Genomic DNA, 20,900 nt, shown 5'->3' with positions numbered 1-20,900 from the left:
GATTGTCATTCAGCTGTATAAAATACAAACTTCCAGACCTTGTCTCCCAAACAAAAGATGGGTGTGGTTTGGTAGACACATTTCCAAGTGGAAATTGGAAGGCTAAAAGTCACTTGTCTGTCAGTGACAGCATTTAGCAGCACAGATGGAGGGAAAATGGGTGAATCAGGTCGCAGCAGGTGCAAACTAGGGCCTGTGTTTAGGTGTGGGGGAGGGTGGGTAAGAAGACCTGCCAGAAATGGCCCCTTGTTGCTTCATTAGTTTGTAGTCAGCACCAACCAGAGCTGTTTCCTACTAGTTCCACTAACTTCTACCATCTTGTCTGTGCATCCTGCCTTGCTGGCCAATGCAGCCTTCTGTCTTGTCCTTTTTGTGTAGTGGTTCTCTACGACCCTCTAGAGAAGGACTCAGTTCCCTTCCTTACAAAACAAGTACTTGAGAAATATAACCCCGTAATACAAGATGGGGTTCACTTTTTGCTGGTGGGGTTTCTGTGATGATTAAGTAGTAATTCCATTAAAGTGCTTTGAGAAATTAAAAAAACACAAAAATAATACTTAGATTAATGAAGCATGACTAGAGTACAAAGAGAATAACAGTTTTGTGACAGTTATTTTTAAAGGTCAGTTATAAATACCTAAGTGATATCTTTTAATATAGGAACTTGTGTTTATATAATGTAGATTTAACTGTAGCCACAGTTCTCATTGATGATAATTATTTTACAAAACATTTAAGGACTTCTGTAAGAGCAATCTGTGTTTATTGTAGAAAATTTGAGAACCACAGTAAGCGACACAGAAATAAAAATTACGCTATTCTCCTGCCACTCGGGAGATGTGTGCAGAAACATGTTGCTGTTGCTCTTTGTTTTCTCCACAAAGCACCTTCCTACAAGTACAAATGTGCACATGTGTAAGTGTATGACTTCTCCATAGATTTTTTTGTAAAACATAAGAATTTTAATGACTCCACTACATAGACATTATAGTTTTTTAGTCTCTTGTTTTAAATAACATTGTGCTAAACATTTACTTCTTAAGTGTGAAACAGCAGTAAACAGAGGAGCTGCTGGTTTGAACTTAGAGAAAGCTTACTTGTATGGATGAGTGAGAACATGACTAATCGTCTTGTACCACAGTCGTGTGACTAGGATTTGAGGTACCATGTTGGAGGGACCTGGAACTCTCAGGTGGTCTCCTTGCAGCTTTCTGCTCCACTCCAACATACCTACTAGACCAACCAATATATTACACGTTTGCCCATCTTTTTGCTTTGTTTTCTTTTCCTTCCAGCTACAGTTTATATGCTTGTTTTTGTAATTCTATGCTTTTATTAAATTAGCATGCATTAGTTGTACTAGGGAGTTACATTATGACATTTCTACACATGCAAATAGTCTATCTCTATTGAAGTATTTCCTCATTACTCTCCCCTATTCCCGACCTCGTAAAACAATGTCAATACGTTTACTAGACTTTTTCTCATCATAGGCAAAGCCAAGTTTAGAAGTAGGCAAACTGCTAAATATTGTAAAGGGTGCCACATTCTGTGGTATGTAAGCATATCCTCATTATATTTTAGGTTAAAATTTAAATAGATTGAGCCAGTTGCCAGTGGCTCACGCCTATAATCCTAGCTACTTGGGAGGCTGAGATCTGAGGATTGCGGTTCAAAGCCAGCCCAGGCAGGAAAGTCTGTGAGACTCTTACCTCCAATTAACCATCAGAAAACTGGCAATGGCACCCTGGCTCAAGTGGTAGAGTGCTCACTTTGAGTTGAAGAGCTGAGGGACAGTGCCCAGTCCCAGAGTTCAAGCCCCACAACCAACCAAAAAAAAATTCATTAAGTTTTTCCCTCCTTTTAGTTCTTGTCTTCTTTTTTCCTGTAGAATTTTAGCACAAATTTTATTTGTAGGAGAGTGTATTTTAGCAGAGTAGTTGTGTATATGTTTCCTCTGTGTATCCACTCTGGAATAGTAAATTTGTTTGTTTTCACTATTTTGTTCTTAGTTGAGACTACTAGGATATTTACTTACTGTCAGTCAAAAATCCGGAAACAAGTTCAGGTTTCCCAGAGGCAGAGTTCCCCATTTGTGAATTTCTTAGAAGGACTGTATGAGAATCTCCACCCTGGTAGGATGTGAGAACAGCAGGGCTGTATCTGTTCCTTGCAGCTGGTGAGAGAATGCAAGGAGGTGCTGAAGGGTGGCCTTCTGATGAAGCAGTACTACCAGTTCATGCTGCAAGAGGTTCTGGAAGACCTGGAGAAGATGGACTGCAACATCGATGCTTTTGAAGAGGACCTGCAGAAGATGTTGATGGTAAGGGGGATATGCCTCTTGCCTGTGTGTACCTGTGAGTGTGGCAGGCTTCGTTTGGCCCGGCTCCTTCCATCTGGCAGATTATACTTGTTATTCTTTTTTTTTGGGTCCAGTCGTGGCGCCTGAACTCTGGGCCTGGGCGCTGTCTCTCAGCTCTTCAGCTCAAGGCTAGTGCTCTACCACTTGAGCCACAGCGCCACTTTCGGCTTTTTTCTTTTTGCTTATGTGGTGCTGAGGAATCAAACCCAGGGCCTCAGGCATGCAAAGCAAGCGCTCTACCACTGAGCCACCTTCCCAGCCCTGTTATTCTTTTTTCTAAGCCCACATTTGTTTTTAAGTCCTTAATGATTTTCTGAGCTGGCATTTTTGGCAATTTTAGCCTAGATCACTGTAAAATGATAGGGTAGTCTGTCATATAAACGAATGGTCCAGAAAGAGAATAAAAAGCTGTTCTGTTGCATTTGACCTCCTAACAGCAGCCATTTTTGTAATTCTTGGGAGAGGTGGTAGGGGCCTTGCATAGCTCTGGAACTGGTGAAGATGAACAAGAAACTTCATCTGCTGGGGCTGGTAGCTGCTTTGGTAGCTTCTTTCTGCTGCATGCCCGGGCCAAGTAGACATATGCTGAGGTGGGGTGGGGCCAGCCTGGGATGGCCAGAGAGTTTTCAGGGAGGGACCTGGATGCCGAAGAGATGAGTCGTACCCTTCCACGCAGAGCTTTCATGTAGACTCAAGATAGACTTCAGAGTTGGTCAATTCTCTCAAATCTCTTACAATTTTGTATTTTAAGGTATATTTTGATTACATGAGAAGCTGGATCCAAATGCTACAGCAATTACCTCAAGCATCACATAGTTTAAAAAATTTGTTAGAAGAAGAATGGAATTTCACCAAAGAAATAACTCATTATATACGGGGAGGAGAAGCACAGGCTGGAAAACTTTTCTGGTAGGAATCCTATGGCTTCCGTCCTCCCTTTCTCCTCTCCCTCTAGTTGCTCATTGATTTCCTTTTACACGTTTGAATGTTTACACAGAAACAATGTTACTCCTCTCTGCTAAGTGCCTCTTTGGGGACACTTGTTCCGTGCAGTGTTCCGAGGGTGTTGATGGCTTCAGTGGGGAGGGTGCTGATGGATCCTGGTGGGTAGAGGCCAGGGGTGCTTCCAGTCAGCCCCCAGCGCGCCCCCCCCCCCAAATTAACTACCCCAAAGTCTTGAGCTTGAGGTGTACTGCTTCAGAGTGAATCCTCTTGCTTTTGTTTCACTGATTTTAATGAAAGGGAGGGGAGCCAAAGTCCTTTAAGGGTAGAGTAGACCTGTGTGTTTCAGTATTGGTGGGAACATTCAGATTTTTTTAAGTCTGTTTTTGTGCACTGATGTTGGTTAGAGGTGATGCAATTGCAGCATCTCTCTGCACTGTTTTCTACATGGAGAAAGAATAGAACTGGAGCCAGGACAGTCTTGAAGAGGGAGTACAGTCTGCTTGTTTGAGGAAAAGAGCACATTTCTCCAGTCAAGCGTAGACTGTTGAATTCTGTTGCAGATGCTCCAGTCTGGCTTGCTTGGAGTCAGGGTGTGGGTGAAGCGCTGTCCCATGCGCTGGGCCCTGGACTGGTCCTGGGTGCAGCCTTGCTCTGCTCCTCTGTTCAGCTGCTTTATTTCTTCTCACTGCTTTTTATAAGGTGTGCGTGCATTACAGCCCAGATGCACCTCCCTCCTTCCTAATAGGCTCTGACTGTAGGACTGTAGCTCCCCAAAACTGTCCTACCTTGGCATTTCAGAATCTTTTCTTTTTTTTTCGGTCAGTTGTGGGGCTTGAACTTAGGACCTGGGCGCTATCCCTGAGCTTTTATGCTCAAAGCTCGGTTCTGACCACTTTGAGCTACAGCTCCATTTCTGGTTTTCTGGTAGTTAATTGGAGATAAGAATCTCATGGATTTTCCTGCCTGGCTAGCTTTGAGTTGTGTCCTCAGATCTCTGAGTAGCTAGGATGACAGGTGTGAGCCACTGGCACCAGCTTGTTTCAAAGTCTGTATCCACTTTTCTTCCTGGATCTCCAGTTCTTATATGGCAACTTCCCTCCCAGCGGTGAACTTGGCTTGTCTCTTCACCCCCAGTCCTCAGGCAGCGGCCTCCAGATTTCACTGTCACCACTACTCCCTTCTGAAATCCCCACCATTCTGCTGCCTTGCCTTGTCATCCCTTCGCTTGGCACTTTCTGTGTCCAGACTGCTTTGTTGAACAAAAAAAATGGTTAAGGTTCCTGCTAAGTTTCACTACAGAGCCTATTACGTAATTTCTCTGAACCTTCACTTTCTTTGGTCAGCATCTTTTTATCTTTTGCTTTTCCTTCCAATTTTCTAATGTTCTAAAAATCCCCCTGGGCTTTTCTGCTGTCTAACTGGGGACTGCTGTCTCTGCTGCTCTGCTCCTGGACTCATCCTGTCTGCCGGGGGCAGCAGCAGGCTCTCCCTCAGCCTTTCCCAGGGGAATCAGTCCCACCCCTCCTCCCGACACACACTGTCGTTGCAGGTCCAGAGTTAGGCCTTTGCCGATGACCTGCCTTTTCTGGCTGCCATTAGCACATAGCACTCAGCACCTGCCTCCTTTTGCCGGAATCTCCTGCCATTGATTCTCAGTTCTAGCACTTGTGAAGTGGTATATCAGACCCTTCTCCTCCGGACATTTTGCAGCTCTCTGTCTAGTGAGAAAGCCTGAACAGTGGTCCCTAATGCTGGCCGCAGGCTGGCTTCTTGCACTTTTCGTCCTGACCATCCTGTGCCGTGCTTACTGTATAGCGGAGGGCCTCCCTTCTGAACCCTCTGGCCCCGGTCCTGCCCCAGCCTTTGCATGTGCGTGCCCTCCCCAGCAGACTCTCTTTTAAGTTACCTTCCTGACTCATTTCCCCACTTCCTTCAGGTCTTTAGCTGCCACAGCTTGTTTGAAATCAAAGTTCCTACCCACAAGTATTTCATAGCTTCCTGCCCCCAAAGCGCTGAGGAGTATTCTGAAGTACTGTATGTTTTCCTTTGCTTCCTCTCCCTATGTCTTTCTCCCTCCTCTTACACTGCCCTCTTCCCCATCGCAGGCCCCAGTTTGCTTTTGGTCTTGTGGACATCTCTTTGCTGCACAAACACCCTCTGCTCCTCACACATCCGACAGCTTCTTATTCATGAGCATGTGTCTTGCTTGACATTCCTTCGTGCCTTCATCCTGTCCTGTTCTCCCTGGCCTTTTCTTTCCCTCCCTCATTTTCTTTCCTGACCTTGCCCTGCTCCTCCTGTTCTCCCTGTTCCATGCGGCATTTGTCAGCAGGCCCACGCAGGTCTTCTGCACACCAAACCACTTTTCCTTCCACAGGGTTTGTCTTTCTCCTCAGAAAACAGCCCACTTCTATAACTTACTTTCTTCACATCTGACATCGGTTATGTGTCACCTGCCCTTTACTAGGTCTGAAGTGCTTTTCCTTGAACATTATTGAGATCAATGAACTGTTACTGAATTGCTACTACAGCTGTTTAGTTTTTTTAAAATATACTTGGCTATTTTAAACTGATATTCTGGTTGTTTAGTCAATGAGAAGAACTATGTAGAGTATTTCATGTTTATCATCTATAAAAGCTATTATGTGAGAAAAGTTACATTTACTGACTTTGCTTTCCAATCATTAGAACCCTTTTATTTTTATGCTTCTTTACTGTTATGTATTAGTTATATGAAAGCATTTTATTATGATAAAAACACGCTCTCCTATCCCCCTTTTCTTTTTTTATTTTATTTACATGACTTCTAGTAGGCTTCATTATACTATTTCTGTCCATACATACATATGTATTTCAGTCACATTGACCTATCATCGTACTTATTTAAGACTTTTGTGCCATTTTGAACATTTAAGAAGGAAATAATATTTTTGTAGTCATCATGCAGCCACTATAAATACAAATTAAGATTTATGATCATAATGAAATATTGTGGTAGTAGTACAAGGATAGGTATATGTTACATTCTAATGAGTTACTTTTCATATTAATCATAATGCTCAGTGTGGCTGATTTTTAAACTGCTGTATTTAGGGCTGAACTGTTTGAGTTCCAGAACAGTTTTCCTTCTGTTTTATTTTTGTTATTTTGTTTCCTTAGTGACATTGCAGGGATGCTGTTGAAATCTACAGGAAGCTTCCTAGAATTTGGCCTGCAGGAGAGCTGTGCTGAATTTTGGAGCAGCGCTGATGACAGCAGCGCTTCCGATGAAATAAGGTGGGCTGTGTTCTCACCACCCCCTTTCTCTTTCTCATGTGGTTTTAGTTGTGGTCTTGAGCCTCACTCAAACCAGATGGTATTGAGTGGAGAGATCTGGAGAAGAGACCTCGTGGACTGTTTACTTCTGTCTTGCCTATATATGATTTATGTGAAGTTATCTTTGAAAATGAACTCCGAATTTATTTCCAAAATAAATCAGTGCATTCAGAGGAAGGGATAAAATTGCATGAAAAGGAATATAATTAACTATGTCTTTGCCTATGTTTTCTGGAATGTCTGCATAGTCATTGCTACCTTTTAATGACGTTTGATAGAGTATTGGTTTTAAGCCTGGATGATTCCTTCTGTTAAACTTTATACATAAGTGTCTGAAACCGTGTTTACTTATCTGTTGAATTTCTTCCAGTTCTGTGCAGATGCTATTTTGAATTTCTTCCAGTTCTGTGCAGATGCTATTTTAGTGAAACTATTGAAATTGCTATTTTTCTTTGGTGTATATTGCAGTCAGATAGCTATTTTGTGGCCATATATTGGTAATACATGACTCAATCTTAGCAAGTGCTCAGATAAAACTGACTTCTCCAAAGCTACAGTGTGTTTTTTGTCACCATTCAGCGTTTGATGTAAAACACATTTTGGGTTTCAGAACACCTGGGATGTCTCTATGCTGAGGGTAAAGAAAACATTTCCACCTGGAAAATGAATGAATAGCTGAGACATAGAATTGATCAGTTTGTAGGGCTTGTAGTTTTGAGATGTAATGTTGTATGATCCAATATAAACACACTAATTAAGATGGTGAACTAGAACATGGCTGTTTGTTAGAAAGCCCCAGAAGGGGCTTGCTTTGTACAGTGTTGTGCTGGCCTGGCTTCTCGCGCCCACACTGCAGCCGGCTCTGTGGTTAGGATGTCAGTACAGGAAGACCGCACACCGGCACACAGCCAGCATGGCTACCCGAGAGCTGGTTGTTAGGCACTTGCCAGGTGGTGTGTGTATATGTTTGTGTACAACATATAACATATATCATATGTGTATATATATATATATATATATATATATATATATATATATATATATATAAAATGTATACTACATAAACACACACACATTCCTTTTTAATCAGATCCTAAACTGACTGTCAGAGACTTGAATGCATTCAAGGGCAATAAGCAATTAATTGCAAATGTGCTCAGAAACTTCTTCCTCACAGTAAGGGATATTTAATAATGTTCTAATAATAAGAAGCTCAGTTTTCTAGCGATTTCACCATCATGCTTTATTACAGTTTGTGTTACACTTGTGACATTCTGAGTTCGTTTTCAGTGACTGCTCACTCATTGAAAGCACCCAGTCTTTACTGGTTACTGTGACTGGGAGTTGGAGCATCTTGTGGTTCACTGTTCCTGTGCTGTTGCCCTGACATGCACTGACAGGCTTTCCTCTGCTGGCAGGAGGTCCGTCATAGAGATCAGCCGGGCCCTCAAGGAGCTCTTCCATGAGGCCAGAGAGAGAGCCTCGAAAGCACTGGGCTTTGCTAAAATGTTGAGAAAGGTGAGTTTACATACCTGGTTAGGTATTATTTTTGTTCTTGGGTTTCTTCTGTACTTTTTAGGAAATGAATCCTAAAGAGATTTCTTTGTCACTCCTTCTAGGACCTGGAGATTGCTGCAGAATTTGTACTCTCTGCCCCAGTTAGAGACTTCCTGGGTGTTCTGAAAGCAAAACAGTGTGTGAAGGTGAATATCTGGGATTATGCTTGACAGTTTTTTTACACTTCTTGTTTTATCCTAAAACGTTTTCATAAAGACCCAATGGCTTTGGAGACCATACATGAACCCCATTTATGGGCTTAATTTTTGTAATTTCTTTGTGAAATAATTAAAAAATAAACCTTTTCATTCTTATTAACTTACTCTAGAGGATGTAGATAATCAAATTATTTTAAATAATGGGGGCTAGGAAGGTGGCTCAGTGGTAGAGTGCTTGCCTTGCATGCATGAGGTTCTGGGTTCTATTCCTCAGTACCACATAAGCAGAAAAAGCCGGAAGTGGTGCTGTGGCTCAAGTGTAGAATGCTAGCCTTGAGCTGAAGAACTGAGGGACAGCGCCCAGGCCCAGAGTTTAGGTCCCATGACTGACAAAAAAAAAAAACAATGACTGTATTTTTCACCATTAGATATCCTAAAGCAACTTAATAGTTTTACATTACTCTTTGATGCCAGCATCCTATCATTAGTATTTTATTTATCTATTTATTTTGGTAGTACAGGGGTTTGAACTCCAGGCCTTTAACTGCTTGGCTTGCTTGCTTGATCATATCTCCAATCTGGCTTTTTGCTGATTATTTTAGAGATGGAAGCTCATGGGCTTCTCTTCCTGGACTGGCTTCAAACCCTGATCAGATCTCAGCCTTCTGAGTAACTAGGATTATAGGCATAAACCAGTAGCTTAAAATTACTTTTGAATTCCCATGTTTACTCCTCTTGAAATTGTTTGAGGTTCATCACTTTTGAATCTCACTGGAAAGTTTCTGCCAAGCCAGGGTGAAGTGAGCTGGGGTTGGATGTGTTGACTGCATCGTAGTGGTGGTTGAACTGATGGCTTGGTGGCTTTCTGTGACACCAGCCCCTGGGGTCATCCGATGACTTTAGAAGCACCACAGATGGACTTGCACTGACTGAAGGTGCTTCAGGCTCATCCCCATCCAAATCAGCTGCTTCATTGTTTAAAGTGAGAGAGGCAGTGTCCCATAATTGGGAAGACTGCTGGGACTTCTCAGTTTTTTTCTTTCCTCTTCCTTCTGGCACACAGAGCTTCTTGCAGTTCCCTTCATTGTTGAGATTATTGCCTTTCCCACATCCTCTTTCTTAAATCTGTTTGTCCTTTTTCATTCCCATATCCCTTACCTCAGCACAATATATCTCAGGCTGCTTTGAACTTGGTGTGTAGAACTAATCTAGGTGGTCTTAAACTCATGATCCTCCTCCCTCAGCCTCCTGCTTTCTAGGCTTGTGCACCACTGCCCAGCTAGTTTGTTTGTAGGTAACATTTCTGTATGTACAGTGTTCCTTAATTTAAGAATGGATTATTTCTTTTCCAGGTACAGATTCCCGGATTAGAAAGCTTGCACATGTTTGTTCCAGACACCCTTGCCGAGGAGAAGGGTATTATTTTACAGCTACTCAATGCTGCCGCAGGGAAGGACTGCTCAAAGGACCCTGACGATGTGCTCATTGACGCCTATCTGCTTCTCACCAAACTTGGGGACCGAGCAGATGACAGCTGGGGCACGTGGGACGCTCAGCCTGTCAAGATCGTGCCTCAGGTGGAGACTGTGGACACCCTGAAAAGCATGCAGGTTGGTTCTCCTGCCCGTCTATTGCTTCCTACCTCTGCTACTTAGAACACTTTCAGGAGTAGTGAATCGCTAGTACCTTAAATTTTTATACTTCCTAGAAATATGCCTCAGTGCTTTATGAGGTAATTTGCAGCCTAATTTATACTCAAATATTCCATTGAGCTCTGTTAATTATGTTAAATTATACTGGAGTATTTGGAGTAATCTATTTTTTTATGCGTTTCCTCAGCTCAGTCTTGCACTCAGGTTTAGAGGCCTGTGCTATACAAGGCACCATCTCACTAATACAATGGGTAGTTCCAGAAATCCTCATTCCCTGGGTGCTCTGTTAACTGGCTGTTCGTTTTCACTCGGTAGTACAGCTTCTAAAGGATCCTTCTCACACATCCTGTGGTCATCTTAGGAACAGCAATGGTAAATGCTCACATGAATCTGGAGTTAGCCTGACCAGAGTCAGTCATGCTAGATGCCATCTCCTTCCACCTCACAAATCTGTTCTTCCTCTTGCCTTCTCTGCCTGAGGAACCACACACCACCCACTCATGTGTTTAACCCAGAAACATGACAGCTAGTGTACATGCAACCTGCCAGCCTGTTTTATCATTCACCCTGACCGTGGGAAGCCTGATTAGCCAATGATCCTCTCCTGTGCCCCCAGGTCCACCAGCACAGCCACAGCATCACCGGCCCTCTCCTGAAGGATGGCAGTTCCTTACCATTGGTTTCCCTGTGTCAAGCCGCACCTTTTTCCCTCCAGTTCTAAACTTGTTTTGGGAGTGGCTGTCTCTTAAAGAATAAAAGAGATGCGGTCTCAATAATGATTTATGCTAGGCCTCTGATCTGATCGTATTTGTATTCCTGTTTCTCCTGTCTTCGTGTGTTGCTCCAACACACACAGCACACTCACACTGGACACTAGCAGAACTACGGGGGTGTGAGGGTATTTCAAAGCTGCCATATCTGCACAGGCCCCTGGTATTCTTCTCTCCTTTGCCGAAGAACCGGGATGTTTCCGACCACTGTGGTGCCTTGCTTGGGGGAAGCTTTGCTTGCAAGTGGCTATTTGGGTGGCTGTTGGCTGGTAGCTGAGGGTGGCTGCACTAACGTGGGAAAGCAGTCACTGGTTTGCTTTTTTATACTGTTTGGTTTTCCTCCCAGGTGGAGAATTTTCTTCTAGTTGTTATGCAGTCTGCTCATCTCACAAGTCAGAGGAAAGCCTTCCAGCAGTCCATCGAGGGGCTGATGACTCTGCGCCACGAGCAGACATCTAGTCAGCCGGTCATCGCCAAAGCTCTGCAGCAGCTCAAGGTACTCTACTGTCCCCTCTGCCGTTGGCCGATGGCCTTGACTTTGGGTAGAGCGCTGTGGAGGAGTCAGATGGTGTGCTGTAGTGTCATGTAAGGACCATGACTCTATTTCTCTCGTTGTAGTACGCTCATATATCTGTGTACTGAGAAATCCTGGATCTTTCCTAAATCTAGGACTTTAGAATTGGAAGCAGCAGGAAACTGAGCAGTTAGGTACCTTTATAGTGATTACATTGCTAGTTATTAGTGATAAAATCTTAGGTCTCTTCCCTCCTAATGCAGATTTTTTTCTCCATTAACGTTTATTGGAGGTATTCTGTATCAGTTGCTTCATTTAACTGATGATTAAGCCAAATTAACCATAGTGGTTAAAGTCATTTGTAGATAAGGGAAACGACCCACAAGGTTTATGTTAAACTAGAGGCTTTCATGCTTTCTCCATTTTTTTTTTCCTGTCTTCAACATTGTATTTCATACCCATTTATCAGTCCTGCTCTCCTCTAGGCCACCACCTTTTTCTTCTTAGTCACACTAAAGTATTTTTTTTCGGGGGGTGGTGGCGGGTGATGCTGTACTAGGTTTTGAACTCACAGCTTCACACTTGCTAGGCAGGTATACTTACTGTTGAGTCATAGTGCCAGTTTCTTTTTTGTTTTTGTTTTTTTTTTTTTTTTTTTTGGTCTGGTCGTGGGGCCTGAACTCTGGGCCTGGGCACTGTCCCTCAGCTCTTCAGCTCAAGGCTAGCTCTCTACCACTTGAGCCACAGCGCCACTTCTGGCTTTTTTCTTTTTTGCTTATGTGGTGCTGAGGAATCGAACCCAGGGCCTCATGCATGCAAGCCAAGCGCTCTCCCACTGAGCCACCTTGCTGCCCCCTGTTTGGTTATTTTTGAGATTGCTTCCTACCCAGGCATGCTTCTGGGCACAATTGCTTGTGTTACCTTTCACAATTAGGAAAACAGGCATGTGTCACCATGTCTAGCTTTTTGTTGAGAGACTTGCTGCCAAGGCTGGCCACAGACTGCTATCCTTTTCAGTCTCACTAGGATTATTCCTGTGAGTCACCGCCGCCCAGCTCAAGGAGTGACTCTTAGAGAAACAGCAGTCCCCAAAAGTTTATGTCAGTTGATAAACATTTGTTGTTTTTTTTTTCTGTCAATCTGACATGTCTTATTTGTCTATGTATCTCCTATAGATTACAGTCTTAACCTAGTACCACAGCAAAAAAAAAAGCTTTTTCTTTTAGTTTTAGCCAGTGTATTCTTGAGAATGCACAGGTTTTAAGATGTTCATTGAATTTAGGGAGGTGGTGGACCCAAAGATCAGAATGGTCCCACTGAAGTACAGAGATGCGAGAAGGTAGAGCCTCCCAGTAGTGTCTGAAAATACACCGTGGTGGCACATCAGTTTGGGAGGGTGGCAACATGTGTGGATTGAGAAGCAGCTGACAAAAGGAGCATTGGAGCCTCAGTGTCCACAAATCAAAGTTATGGTTTGTTCACTAAATATCTCCTATTCTGCTTTGGCTGGACCTTCATGTGTTCAGTGCAAAGTAACAGGAGATATGACTAGTGAATTAGGGTGAGCACAAGTGTTTGTGGAGTTACATCAGATTTTATTTTCTACTCCTCAAAGAGTTAGAAAAGAGGCTGGGAAGGTGGCTCAGTGGCAGAGTGCTTGCCTTGCATGCCTGAGGCCCTGGGTTTGATTCCTCAGCACCACATAAGCAAAAAGAAAAAAGCCAGAAGTGGCGCTGTGGCTCAAGTGGTAGAGTGCTAGCCTTGAGCTGAAGAGCTGAGGGACAGCGCCCAGGTCCAGAGTTCAGGCCCCACGACCGGACTCCCCCCACCCCCCCAAAAAAAAAAAAGAGAAAAGATTTCGGAAGGACATTGTATAATGATATGTGGATACCATGCTTACATAAGTTCACAGGTACTTATAGTTAAGGTCAAGTGGGAAGAGAGACCAAATCTGAACTAAGAGAGACCAAACCTGAACTATTGTGATATTGCTTAGAGAGGGAATAAAAGCTTGAATGAAGGCTAGATTTCTCAGCCTCTGTGCTGTTGACATCTGAGGCCAGTAACCCTTTGTTGTGGGGTGTGATCTGTGCACTGCAGGATATTTGGCAGCCTCTACCCACTAGATAGTGGTATCTTCTACCTCTCCATTTTGGTAACCGAAAGTGACTCTAAGCACTACCATAATATCTGTAGTGATTGGTACACAGAAATACTGAAAACACCAACATCTATTCAAGAACAGATTGCAGTTGATCATTATTGTTTTAAATGGATTTTTGTCAATTTTGCACTTTATAAGATGCTAAAAGGCCTCCAACAGATGACAATGGAAATAATACAGTTTCCTCTGTATTAAGTCATTTTTGACAACTGCCATGGATTGCAGTGACTATAATATTTGAATGAACTCTTCCTTGCTTCATTTGGATCGACTGTGGTTCGGACCTCTTCAGAATGACGCTCTGGAGCTCTGCCACAGAATAAGTGATGCCATTGACCGGGTAGACCACATGTTCACATCAGAATTCGATGCAGAAGTGGATGAATCCGAATCCGTCACACTGCAGCAGTACTACCGAGAAGCCATGATCCAGGGGTACAACTTTGGGTTTGAAGTAGGTACAAACTGAGGAAAACTGAAGTACAGCTTAGCAATTGCTTTGTAACATACAGAAAGTATTCTGAATCTTTTACAGGAAGTTCAATGTTAATTATAGTCATAGTCTGGCCAAGAATGTCATCTCTTCTGCCGGTGGACAGCAGAAACATTTGTTTTGTTTCAAACTGTCAGTTGCCCAGATATTATTTGTGCTGATGGCTATCTACTACATTTAAAACTTTCTGTGAAAGATTTTGAATATTATAAACATTCTTAATATAAACTTACAAATAACACAAAAAAACTGGACTTTGAGACATTCTTTATATAATTGAGAATATATTAGAAAATGATATTTTAGTTAGGCAGAAATGGTATCATAGTGTGTAGGTATTACTATAATAATTTGCTTCTTAGTAAATAGACATGAAATTTTCTTACAGTATCATAAAGAAGTTGTTCGTTTGATGTCTGGAGAGTTTAGACAGAAGATCGGAGACAAGTATATAAGCTTTGCTCGGAAGTGGATGAATTACGTCCTGACCAAATGTGAGAGTGGAAGAGGAACAAGACCCAGGTAACAGCCCAGCATCACCTTTCTAGTGCTAAGCATGGCCGTGGGAATACTTCGTTCCTCTAAGGAAATGGGATTTCTGAGCAAGTCATTTAAAGATGGAGTCTTGTGGACTTCTAATCCAGGCTGGCTTTGGTCTATGATCTTCTGCATCTCAGTCTCTTCAGAAGCTAGGATTATAGGTATGAGCCACTGGTACCTGGCTTAATCAGGACTTTATTATGTGTGCCAGTACTGGAGCTTGCACTTAAATTAAGCCTTTTACTCTTAGGTCTATAGCTGGTTCCACTTCTAATGATCTATTTTTTTAATACAAAAATACGTAAATAGGAAGAAAAGCCCCATAACTCTAAGTAAACTTTTTAAAAAACGTATTTCAAACTAAACTATCATTAGGAAGTTCACATGCTTGGTCGACAAGTCTTCCTGACTGCTAATCTTCTTTTCTTACCTCACTAAATTTAAACTTATTACTAAGTGGATTTCAGATGGGCATTTCTCTCTTCAATTGGCTTCAAAATAAACAGTTGAAAAAAATGCTATTTTATCTTTTTCCAAAAGATCTCACTATAAACTTACTCATCCCAGGCATTGATATAAAGTCAAGAAAAATGTATTTTCTTGTGGAGTTTCAGTCTGTGGTGATGTTTTCATGGCTGCTTTGTGATTATTGCACATTTTTTCATATGGCAGGTGGGCAACCCAAGGATTTGATTTCCTACAAGCTATTGAGCCTGCCTTTATCTCAGCTTTACCAGAAGATGACTTCTTGGTATGGATACTTATTTTTTTCATTAAGAAACAAAAGAGTGGGTCATTTTTTAATTCCCAGGTAATATATTTTATATATAATGATGAGTTTAAACAGTGCCTCTGTAATCCCAGTGATGTAGACAAGTTTAAGCATGCTTCCTAGCACAGCAAGGCCTTCCATGCCCTTTGTCTCTGTAGCGGTGGTGATCAGTTAAGTCAGTGTCAAAGTGCTTGGAAGCCACGGCACATCTGAGATGGTTTGGAAGTTGAGTGAAAAATAAGGATCAGTTATTTCTTTCCAGTCATCACTAAAGAGCGTACTGTCTGTTAACTATCACTACTATTGTTCTAAACAAGTCCATCAGATCCAAAAGATGTTCAAGATATTGATTCATTTTATTCTCCCGTTAAAAGTCCTTTGCTTATGCATATCAGCTGCTCATTTGCTTTACTTTATAAATGTGTAATTTGTGTATATTGTTATGCACAATTTGTGCTTATGTTTATTCTTATATTTTAAATTAACTTTGAAAAATACTTTCTCAAGATGGTATTCTCTGAAATACTCTGAAGGCCTGATTTGTGCTGCTTATGCAGTTAAAGGCACACTCTTTTCCTCATCTCCTTTCCCATTTTCCTTTGACAGAGCCTACAAGCCTTGATGAATGAGTGCATCGGCCACGTTATTGGCAAGCCTCACAGCCCCGTTACAGGTCTGTACCTTGGTAAGACATTCCTCCTGCAGCCTCTGCTTCCCATGAGCAAACCATCTTGGCATTACTGTCATTTGTAATGATAGGAGACAAATCAGTGACAGTGATGCGGTATGTATGGGAGAACTCCACAGTAATCCTTCACGATAGCTAGTAAGGTTGAGCTGCTTTGCTTTCCCTTATACCAATACTGCATTCTACTCTTCCTGTTAAAATCTTCGTGGATGGGGAGGAGAGCCTGGACTAGGTGCTGTAGGAGCCTCCCCTCTGCTGGTGGGTCAGTGGTCTTTCTGCCTCTTCTTTCATAATTCTTGGAGAAGAATCTTGATTTTCTGCCATCTTCTCTTCAATATCTGCATCTCTACTTCTTGTAGCAAGTCCCTCTTTGTTTTTTAGTTCAAAAAGATCAAGTTATATAGTCAAAGTAAATATTCTACCGGAGTTTTCAACTACACTTAGTGTATCGTAAAATGTCAGAATGTCAAGAAAAGACTGTGTCTCGTGTCATTCCTGATATAGTCTGTAAATAAAACGAAACTATGCTCACATGTAAAAATAACACCCCAAAATGAAAATCCAGAACACACAAACATTTTATAAACGATACGTTTGTTGAGCACCATCTTTATTTCTAGAAGCATCCTTTATAGCTCCAGAAAATAGCCTAACAACAGGTGTTCAGTATGGTTTGTATTTTTTTAACCTTTAAAATTCATTCAGTTTATACAAACTTAGTTTTTCCTGTCTACTATGAAGATGAAAGTTATTATTTGTAAAACTATTTGAGCATTTATATAAAAGGCTAATGGGCTTAAGCCCATTATCATAAATAGAATTTGGTTTTCTGATGTATATGATCAATAGAACATTTTAAAAACATTTTACTATTTAAAGATTCATTTTCTTTATAGAATGGTTACAACTAGGAGAACTATTATAAGCTTAGAAGATATTCATTAAGAAATTTTTCAGTGTAAAAGAAATCACCAGAGACTAAATATCACATAGTCCCATAATCCACAGGTAATCACATACCTCCATCTGAGGTCCTTCAGTATACCTGTCACCTTAAATGCTGTTGACACAGTGAGTGCCCAGGTGGCTCTTTGTCCCCTCAGCCACTCTGAGCATTGCCAGATAACCTGGGGCCCCGGGCAGCTCATTTGATGCCCTTGAATGCATTTTCCTGGAATGCATCAAGTAGGACACCTGAGGAAGATTAACTATGGTAATTGACCCTGGTAATTAACCATGTATGTCCCCCACAGACTTTCGTAAAAAAGAGACGTTCACAAAAACTGGATTGTCACCTTCTGTCGTTATTATTCTTGCTTATGTTCTCTTCTCCTTTAAGCGTGGCAGTAAAAGAACAACATGGTGGTATATTTACTATACCCTTCTGTGTGTCCTGTATCTCGAGGAATTACACTAACACACTCTACCCTGCCCTTTTCTGTTCTCAAGTAAGCTCACAAGTATGTATAGGGCCACCTACTGTATAAAAGTTGAGTCATACTGAATAGTAATATTTTGTGTTTTCTTTTAACCCGACAATTGTTGAGATCGCTCCATATCAGGTACATATCTAGTTCATTCTCTGTAGTGCTACACTGTAGCCATCATATTATATATACTGAATATTTTTTCTTCCATTCTTCACTATACCATTCTTTTCTCTGTTTGATGCTGTGAAAAACATCTCCATAATAACAGTTTACCACTAGTAAAATTTGAAGTTCTGTGTTTATTGGTTATTGGCTTTTCTTTCCAATGAAATGTTATAGTTTTGAAACATTAAATATGCATACTCTTAAAATAAAAATTTTAATGCATTGAGAATATTAAGCATTGTGCAGTTGTTTTTTTCTTTTTTTTTTTTGGTCAGTTGTGGAGCTTGAACTCTGGGCATTGTCCCTTAGCTCTTCAGCTCAAGGCTAGCACTCAATACCACTTGAGCCACAGCGCCACTTCTGGTTTTCTGGTGGTTTATTTAAGAGTCTCACAGATTTTCCTGCCCAGGATGGCTTTGAACTGCGATCCTCAGAGCTCAGCCTCCTGAGTAGCTAGGATGACAGGCCTGAGCCACTGGTGCCTGGCTGTTGTTTTCTTTTTTAGTAGAGTGCCTTTATATCTTCATGAGAAAATTTTGTAGTAATTGTTGACTGAGTAGTTCCAACTGTCTTTGCCAGATAATGACATCATCCCCATCAAATTTTTCCCCCCTCTTTTTTTTGTACTAGGCTTTGCACTCAGTGTCTTACACTTGTTTGGTTTGTTTGCTTGCTCTGCTGGCATTCTACCACACTTTCAGCATTGCTTTTTCCTAGTTATTTTGGAGATGAGTTTCCTGCCTGGGCTGACTTCACACCATAATCCTCAGATCTCAACTTCCTAAGTAGCTGGGATTACCATGCAAACCACAGGTGCCCACCTAGCATTCCTGCTCCCTCCCCCCCATTTCCTATTTTTGGTCATGGGGTTTGAATTCAAGGTCTAGGCACTATCCCTGAGCTCTTTGGCTCAAGGCTAGCACTCTATCACTTTGAGCCACAGCTCCACTTCCAGTTTTCTGGTGGTTAAGTGGAGATAAGAGTTGCAGCCTTTTCTGCCCAGGCTGGCTTTGAGCCAGGCTCCTCATATCTCAGCCTCTTGAGTGGCTAGGATTACAGGCGTGAGCCACCAGCACCTGGTTTTTGCCTTTCTCTCCCCCCCCCCTCACCCCTTTCTCTCCCTCCCTCCCTTCCTCTCTCCTCCTTCCTCCCTTCTCTCTCTATTTAATAAGAATAACTTTGTTACTATTGAATTACTCTCTTGTGTTAAAATAATAGAGCAGAGGCATTGCTGGCTGCTTATGTTTTTATTAACAACAACTTGATTTTTGTTTTACAAACTTGGAACTTCACATCTCTAAATTTGGTGCTTCTGTGTTTCCTGTGTAATGCTTCTAAAAGGAACAAAACCATGAAGTGAAAGATGTCCATTTATGAGATCACACATGTAGACTAAAATTAGTAATGTGTATTAAAAATATGACATTAAAAACAGCCAAGAAAGGCTAGATAGTTAAAGAGTGGACGAGAAATCGTGTTAGAGCATGATGGACATTACTTATGCCCAGCAGTTAGTGAGAATGTGGAATTGTGAGCATTTTTGTAATTACTGAGATCTAGTTTTAAACTTTCATCTTAATTTTTATCTAACTTTAAAATTTTATCTCAAATTTAATATTTATCTTTTACTAAAATACTTGAAAAAGGGAAAAATATACTCTGGAAAAAGAAAAAAACCAATTAACTTGTGCCCATCTGCCTGGTTTGGCTTTATTCTTTTTTTAATACTTTATCATTTAAAGTTTTCTTTTTTTAACATTTTATTATTATCATTATTTTAAGTAGTTGTACAAAGAAGTTCCCATTCTACAAAATAGTATATGAGTACAAGATACGAGGTATCTGACAACATTGTCACCCATCACTCCTAACCCATCCCTTCTCTCACCTGGTTTGGCTTTAAATAATTCAATAATCTGTGTTCTCAAAAAAAAAAAAAGTGACAGTGACCGCCCCACCCCCACCCCAATAGAGAGCCTATTGAAATGTCTCCACCACCCAAACTTTTAGGCTGTAGATGACATAAAGAAATCCTTATAACGAGAGTGCCAAATAAGCCACATTTTCATTATGTCTGAAACGACTTTTGTCATTTATACAAATGTTTTTGAGCCAGGCTGGTGACTCATGCCTATAATCCTAGCTATTCAGGATCTAATATGAGAACTGTGGTTTGAAGCCAGCCTAGGATCTTCACTTGACCAGCAAGAAGCTGGAACTAGAGGCATGACTTCAAATGAGTTAAAAAACGGAGTGAAAGATCAGGGCTGGGAGTTCAAGCCCCAGGAATGGGATACACGTGTGCGTGCATGTGCGCGTCCTCGTGCGCGCACACACACGCGCACACGTACACACACACATTTTTGGTGGAGAAGAACTTGAAGAGAGCTTTATTGACTTCTGAAAAGTGACATTTTTTCACACTGTTTGTACAGGTAATTCATTTTCTGCTGATAAGAAGGGTTTTGTTTTTGGTCTCTGACAGTTGAGCGGCATTCTGCTTACGCGTGCGTGCGTGCATGCGTGCGTGCTGGGTTTGACGTTTTCGGTTGCCCTCTTTAACAAGTTGCATTGTTGCCCTTTTCTCTGACAGCTATTCATCGGAACAGTCCCCGTCCTGTGAAGGTGCCTCGATGCCATAGCGACCCTCCTAACCCACATCTCATTATCCCAACTCCAGAGGGGTTCAGGTACTTGGTGCTCCTCCAGTCATTTGCCTCTCCAGTTCTTTTCTTCATGCATGCTTTGTTCTTGGGACAACTGGGTGCTTGCTCTGGAGCTCAGTGCTTTTTCAGTCTTCTTGTTCATTGCATTTTAAAGGTCTTATTTGCATTGTCTTAAAGACACTGCAGTGCCTTGGGGCAAAAGAAGACATGCATATTTAAAACAGACCTATACCTTTTAAAGTAATTTCCTTTCTCAGCTTCTGTATAACCTCCAGCTACTATATGCTTTCTGGCTTTGGAATAAACCTCTCCTTTTCTTTCTTTTAAATTGCCTTGAGAAAACAGTTTTCCGTGTGCACAGTAAACATTTGCAAAACAACACTGCACACCCCTAGGAGTGGAGAGAGCTGTAGTGTCCCTCCAGCCTCCCTTTCATGACCTTACGTAGCTGTGACTCCTTCGCACTGGCGTGGACTCCAGGAATGTGCTGGCATTTCTGTGTCTGGGAAGTGAGCACCCTCTGCCTCAAGTATCATTTTTGCAAGTTGATTTTATTTGACAGGATTTGTTAGGAAAGAACTACACTGTTTTTGTTTTTGTTTTTAAAGCCATTGAAAATAGGTTTATTCTTTTCCTTTACACCCAGACCTAAATCTTGAACAGCAATTTGCATTTTCTGTTTTAAAATAATCCGCGCCATGTTTTATTT

At 41.6% G+C, this 20,900-nt stretch overlaps 1 protein-coding gene across 4 annotated transcripts in view; it reads left to right on the top strand.

The window, feature by feature from the left end:
• Positions 1–20,900, top strand: part of Map3k4 (mitogen-activated protein kinase kinase kinase 4) — a 79,916-nt gene that overhangs the window by 40,675 nt on the left and 18,341 nt on the right. For 3 of the 4 annotated variants that reach the window (XM_042689732.1, XM_042689730.1, XM_042689733.1), the window contains exons 5-16: positions 2,177–2,323; positions 3,114–3,271; positions 6,467–6,583; positions 8,041–8,140; positions 8,242–8,325; positions 9,690–9,947; positions 11,106–11,255; positions 13,730–13,891; positions 14,319–14,452; positions 15,143–15,221; positions 15,849–15,927; positions 20,119–20,215. In XM_042689732.1, coding sequence (XP_042545666.1) covers positions 2,177–2,323; positions 3,114–3,271; positions 6,467–6,583; positions 8,041–8,140; positions 8,242–8,325; positions 9,690–9,947; positions 11,106–11,255; positions 13,730–13,891; positions 14,319–14,452; positions 15,143–15,221; positions 15,849–15,927; positions 20,119–20,215 — 1,565 coding nt within the window. The remainder of the gene's footprint in view (positions 1–2,176; positions 2,324–3,113; positions 3,272–6,466; positions 6,584–8,040; positions 8,141–8,241; positions 8,326–9,689; positions 9,948–11,105; positions 11,256–13,729; positions 13,892–14,318; positions 14,453–15,142; positions 15,222–15,848; positions 15,928–20,118; positions 20,216–20,900) is intronic. The other variant, XM_042689731.1, reaches the window with a different exon arrangement.

Source organism: Dipodomys spectabilis, unplaced genomic scaffold, assembly GCF_019054845.1.
Source record: "Dipodomys spectabilis isolate Male_0828 unplaced genomic scaffold, ASM1905484v1 ptg000126l, whole genome shotgun sequence".
In the NCBI taxonomy this organism is placed as follows: domain Eukaryota; kingdom Metazoa; phylum Chordata; class Mammalia; order Rodentia; family Heteromyidae; genus Dipodomys; species Dipodomys spectabilis.
This window is presented reverse-complemented; position numbering and strand designations above follow the sequence as displayed.